General features: G+C 64.3%; 2 protein-coding genes across 2 annotated transcripts in view; one reads left to right on the top strand and one right to left on the bottom strand.

The window, feature by feature from the left end:
• The first annotated feature begins 45 nt into the window (after positions 1-45).
• On the top strand, positions 46-1,595 carry H696_05822 (hypothetical protein). The gene is made up of 4 exons (XM_009499623.1): positions 46-350; positions 502-592; positions 745-1,052; positions 1,198-1,595. The coding sequence occupies exons 1-4, from the start codon at positions 294-296 to the stop codon at positions 1,414-1,416; spliced, it is 675 nt and encodes a 224-aa protein (XP_009497898.1). The 5' UTR covers positions 46-293; the 3' UTR covers positions 1,417-1,595.
• A 404-nt stretch (positions 1,596-1,999) lies between these two features.
• H696_05823 (hypothetical protein) overlaps positions 2,000-5,982 on the bottom strand; it is a 10,210-nt gene continuing 6,227 nt past the window's right edge. Inside the window, exons 6-8 of the mRNA XM_009499624.1 lie at positions 5,714-5,948; positions 4,658-5,420; positions 2,000-4,130 (exon numbers count right to left, since the gene is read on the bottom strand). Coding sequence (XP_009497899.1) covers positions 2,482-4,130; positions 4,658-5,420; positions 5,714-5,948 — 2,647 coding nt within the window. The 3' untranslated portion in view covers positions 2,000-2,481. The remainder of the gene's footprint in view (positions 4,131-4,657; positions 5,421-5,713; positions 5,949-5,982) is intronic.

Genomic DNA, 5,982 nt, shown 5'->3' on the forward strand with positions numbered 1-5,982 from the left:
CACACACACACGCACGCACACACGCACGCACGCACACACGCACGCATCGTGGCACATCGCCGCCACCGCTCGTCGCAAACGTGGGATCCCCACGAGCCGCGCCCCCCCCTTCCGGGGAGCCCCGCCGGCCGGGCAGCTGGACCGGCCCGTGCCAGACCATTTTGGCCGGGCAATGCGCGCTGGAGATTGCGCGGCCGTCGGCCAGCGAGCTGTCCATCGTCCTGCGAACCCCCTCCTTCTCGGAGGACGATGTGGCCCGGCGGCAGGTTCTCTTCTGGGCGCTGGTCCTGCTGATGGCTCCGGGCGCGGCACTGCTGGCCTGGTCCCGGCCCGGGCAGCTGCCGGACTTGGTGCGCCTCCTGCCATCCTGCCCTCGCCCCTTCTCGCCTGCCCCTCGCGCGCGCGCTCTCTCTCTCTCTCTCCTTCTCTCTCTCTCTCTCCCTCTCCTTCTCTCTGTCCGGGGAATCATGGTCGCTGACTTGGAATGTGCCCCTCGGCCAGGCGCGCACCCTGGTGACCCTCTCCATGGCCGGGCTGGTGGCCGCCCTGGCCGGGCTGATAGCGTGGGACTGGCGCCATCCCATCTTCAAGGGTGCGTCCCGGCATGCCTCGCGCCTTTTCCTGGCCCCTCGGGCAGCATGCTCCTTTCCCGGCCCCTTCGGCAGGGCATATGGCCCTCTCGCGGGCAGCTCCCTGGGAGGGAAGGTCCTAATGCCTCGCTTTGTCCCTCCCATCACCGTGCAGAATCCCTGCATGTCAGCCGGGACGTCGGGCTGATCTTGACGGCCGATCGTCGGCGGCTGTATTCCCTGCTGGCCGGGGCCTCGCGGCAACAGCGCTTCCTCCCCCGGTCGTCGGTGGTGGACCTGCTGGTGAATGAGGGGCTCTTTCGCGGGCGGGTGGTTTTCTATGCGTCAGTGGTCACCTCGGACGAGGGGAACTCGGCCGGGCGCCGGCCGGCAAACGGCTCGGCGGCCATCCTGGCCCAGTCGCTCGGCGCCACAACCACCGCCGGCGCCCCGCCGGGGCATCAGCTGGTCCCGCTGTTCACGGTATGCATACACTGGCCCTGCGTGGCAGGGGGGGGGGGGGGGGCGACAATTTTGGTCTGCCGGCTGCTTTTTTTTTTCTCGTCTCACCCTCGCCGCTTGCTCATTGACGCCCGGGTGCGTCTGTCCGCCCTCGGTGGCCCTACAGCGGTCGCTGCCGCGACTTGAATCCCTCACTCGCATCGTGTATCCCATGCGGGAGGTCCTCTTCGAGGACCCGGCCCCGGGGCCGGGGGGCCTGCCGCACTTCCCGCCGCAGCCCGGGCCGGCCGGGGCCACACCGCACCGCACTCCGGCCGGCACCGGTGGCGCTGCCTGGTCGGACGTCCGCCAGCGCCCGGCCCAGCGCCGGATGGTGACCACCTGACGTGGGCGCACTCTAGACTTCGCGAGGAGCGAGCAACATGCGCACACGGTCGCCCCTCCCCACGCAAACCGGGCGCATTCCCTTTGGCGATCTGTCGCCGGGAGAATGGCCGGCGGGAGACATACCAGAATGTGTGGTGTACATGCGTGTGCAAATATATGGTTACATATATATATATATGTATATAGAACAATGTATTGGCCCTTTTCGGGCCCGGGGGGGAAGGGGGAGCAAGGAAAGTGGGGGGGGGGGGAGGGGGCACCCGGGGCGCTCTCGGGCGCAAGCGCGTGCGCCGCCAGCCATGGTCTAGTGCCGGCGGGGACGCACGCCCAGGGGCGCAGACGGGAGGAGGAGGGACAGAGGGTGGCCGCCCGACGGGGCGCGCGCCCGCGCACGCCAAAGGAGCGAGGAAACAGGAGGGAGAAGAAGAGGGGGCGCGCGCGCACAGGGAGCACAGGGAGAGAGGCCGAGAGGAGGGGGGAGGAGGGGGGAGGTGTCACACAAGGGCAGTGCACACACAAACACACGGAGTGGTGCACCAGGAGCAGGAGGGAGGAAAGGGGTGGCAGAGGAGGGGGCACACGGGGGGGGGGGGGGAGAGAGGGAGAGACGGGGGAGCAAGTAGGAAAGGCGCGCCACCGTGCGCGAGGGGAAGCACGCGACGGGGGGCAAATTTTTTGAAGATTGATATGTGAAGGACAGGGCGCGAGCGGACGTCCGTGTGTGTCGTCGCGCTCTTTTTTTTTTCTCGCTCACCCCTTCTCAGACCACCCCCCATCGATCGATCGCACGACGGGCCCTCCTCCGCGCGGCCCCCTGGCCAGTTCCTCCTCGTGCGCACGCGCGTACGCACGCACGCCCCTCCCCCCTCCCCCTCCCCGGGCTGTGGGTGCGCTGCCTTTGCGCCATCACACGGCAGACGGGAAGGGAAACAAGGGTGCGGGAGCAGGAGGGGAGAGCACCGGACGCGGGGCACACCCGTGACCAACCAGCCACCGGCATACGCACAGACAGACAGACAGACAGACACACACACACACACAGACACGCGCCCGACCATGCCAGTTAGTTGGCGATGGACGCGTCGGCCGCCGGCTCATCAACCACATACAGCTCCTGGTTGTCCTGGCCGGCGAACTGCTTGAGGCTGATGAGGAAGTCCCGGACCAGGACCTTGAAGGCCAGCGGGTCGTTCTTCTGGAGTAGCCCCTTGACGAAGTGCTTCACCTGGGCCGGGGTCACCTGGGGGAAGGCCCGCGCCAGGAGATCCGACACATAGTGGTTGAGGAAGGCCACATTGGTCATGTTCGGGTTGTCGGGGAAGGCCTTCGGGTCGAAGAGCTGCGCCGGCATCAGACCATCGATGACGATGTCGAACATGTCCTTGAGGATGGACGTCTGCAGCTTGAAGCCGGCCTTGTGGTCGCTGTCGGTCAGCACCACGAAGACATCCTGCATCAGGGACACGTAGTACTGCTGGTAGAAGCCGGTCACCTGGCCCGGCTGGGCCAGGAGCTTGCGGCGGAATTGCTCCAGCATCTCCTGCAGCGTGTGCAGGGCCATCTCGGCGATGTCGCGCATGGTGTGCTTGATGCCCCACACGACCGAGTCGATGAAGAGCTTGAACTGCGCCTGGCCCAGGGTGAAGAGGGCCTCGAAGCAGTGGCGATTGATGGCCCGCAGCAGCCGGTAGAAGCCGGTCCGATGGTCCGGGTACTCCTGGAAGTCCTTGCTGATCATGGACAGGGTGCATTCGAACACCGCATCCAGGATGGGATGCACCTTGCCGATGACCTCCCCCTTCAGGTGGTCCACCATCGAGGCACACAGGAGCAGGACCTCGGCATCGCGGACCTCCGGCTGGGTGTTCTGGTAGTCGATCATGGTGACCTTCAGCAAGTCCGGCACGAAGCTGGTGGCCACGGTTTCCGGATCCCCGGCGCAGTGGGGGAAGAAGGTGATGAAGAGCTTGAGGATTTCGCGCTTGATGAGGCGCAGCCCGCGAACCAGCGGCGTGCGCGGCTCATTCGGCCCGCCGGTTTGCAGGCGGTTGTTGATCAGCTGCGAGCAGATGGGATACAGCTCCATCATGTCGCGGAAGATGTGGGCAATGTGCACGATGAAGGCCTGCCCGACCGAGGAACACACCGAGACATTGGTCTTCAGGATGTTGGCCAGGGTCTTGTACATGGTCGGGTTTTCCAGGAGGGAAATGTCCCCGGCGATCTTGGACAGCAGCTCGGACCAGCCCTGGTTCGGCAGGGCCATCAGCTTGTGAATGAGGGCGTGCGCCTGCTCGGTCGAGGTGGCCGCGCTGATCATGATGCCCACCGCCTCGTAGAAGGTCTGCACCTGCTGCGGCTGCAGGTCGGAAATGGTGGCCGGCAGGCTGTCGATGATGGTGTTGATGAAGGGGCCGGGCTCATTGACATGGGCCACCACGAAGAGGTTGCGACAGGAGGAGGCGATCTTGATGAAGGTGTCGCAGGCCATGTCAGGCACGCCTTCATGGCGCTCGTGCATGAACTCGAAAAGTTTGTTGACCACGGTCTTGAGGAACTTCCAGTGCTGGCGCAAGAACCGGGGGTACTGCCCGACGATGTACATGATGTTGGAAGCAACCACGGCCTTGTTGTCGGTGCCGCGCTTGAGGTCCACCAGGTCCAGGAGCTCCTTGATGACGACCACGAGGAAGCGCTTCTCCTCGGGCTCAGCTGTGTGTGTGGGGGGGGGAGAGAAAGAGAGGGGGAGGAAGGGAGGAAGGGAGGGGGGCAGAGGAGAAAGAAAGAGAGAAGGAAGAGGAGAGAGAAGGAAGAGGAGAGAGAGAGAGAGAGAGAGAGAGAGAAGGAAGAGGAGAGAGAGAGAGAGAGAGAAGGAAGAGGAGAGAGAGAAGGAAGAGGGGAGAGAGAGAGAGAGAGAAGGAAGAGGAGAGAGAGAAGGAAGAGGAGAGAGAGAGAGAGAGAGAAGGAAGAGGAGAGAGAGAAGGAAGAGGAGAGAGAGAAGGAAGAGGAGAGAGAGAAGGAAGAGGAGAGAGAGAAAGAGGGAGAAAGAGAAAGAGGGAGAAAGAGAAAGAGGGAGAAAGGGAAGGAGGGAGAAAGGGAAGGAGGGCGACAATCGAGTATGTCATGGGGAGGGCGCGCGCGCATGTCGGAAGTCAGAAGTCAGCCAGGCACATGAACAAATACACACACACACACACACAAACGGACAGACGGCGCGCGAAAGGACAGCCACCACGTACACATGGCCCCGGAAATGGAGCCGATGGACCAACACAGCTTGTTGATGGCAGACCAGGACCACTCGGCGTTGGACATCAGGCGCATGAGCTTCTCGCGCATGATGAACTCCATGTCCTCGCTGTCCAGGTGCGTCAGGTGCGTCAAGACCACCTGCATGGCCTTGTACAGGGCAATGGTGTCGGTGTCCTTCTGGAACTCGCGGATGATCTCGCCCTCCTCCTCCACGATGAGCACCTCCTCCGGCTTGACCATGCGGTTGATCATGACCACACGCAGGTGCGACAGGATCTGCTGGTAGAACTGCTGGCGCGGGGTGGGCCCCGGGCTGGAGGTGATCAACAGCGGCGAGGGGGCCATCGAGGGCTCGCGATACAGCTGCTCCACCAGCACGGCCCAGTAGTCCAGGCACGACTTGAACACCTCGCGATCGTCGATGTTGGAGATGTTAATCAGGTACATGTGCGCCGTCAGCAGCCGGTCCGGGTTGTGGCTCTCCAGCACGGACAGGTGCTCCTTGAAGAGGCCGACAAAGAAGTTGGCCAGGTCCTGGATGAAGATCTGGTCCGAGCCGGAGCGGTTGTTGTACGTGCTGGCCAGGTCCGTCTCCACGGACAGGTAGGCCGGCAGCTTCTCCATGACCGAGTCAAAGAGCCGAACGATCATCGGCACAAAGGTGGCCCCCTGGCCCTGCTGGAGCTTGAGGCTGGCGATCTCGGTCAGGCACTTGAGGGTGACATTGCGAGATTGGGGGACGACGAAGAACTGCGCATCGCGGGGGGGGGGGGGGGGGGGAGGAGCCCTTGCCGACCTCACCCCAGGGCGCGGTCTACGGGGCAGATCCGCGCCTGCATTGGCCCATGCACGACCAGGAGTATTGTCCCGGAGCCCCGGGCCTCGGCTCACCGCCCCAACCGGCGCGGACGGGTGGCCCCTCGGGGGGGGGGGGGGGGGGGGGGGGGGGGCAGGGGGGAGCGGAGTCAGAACCCGAGAGAAGGGGCAGGCAAAGCAGGGAGGGAGCATGCGCGACAAGTGGCCAGCGGGCGGGCGAGGGATACCTTCTCGGTGAGGAAGGGGATGAGGTTGGTCTCGAAGATGTAGCCGAGGGGGATCCAACCGAGGAAGCGCAGCAGGGTCTCCAGGGCCACCAGCACCAGGGACGGCTTGGAGGCGCTGGTCAGGATGAACATGCAGAGGGAGAAAATGGGGGCGAACTGGTTGGCCAGCTCGTTCTTCAGCTCGTCCACGCGCTTGGAGACGATCTGCTCTTCGGAGTAGTCGAAGATCTCCTCACTGGCGGACGAGGCGGGGTTAGATGACTGCCGGG

The sequence above is a fragment of the Fonticula alba genome, assembly GCF_000388065.1.
Source record: "Fonticula alba strain ATCC 38817 unplaced genomic scaffold supercont2.14, whole genome shotgun sequence".
In the NCBI taxonomy this organism is placed as follows: domain Eukaryota; order Rotosphaerida; family Fonticulaceae; genus Fonticula; species Fonticula alba.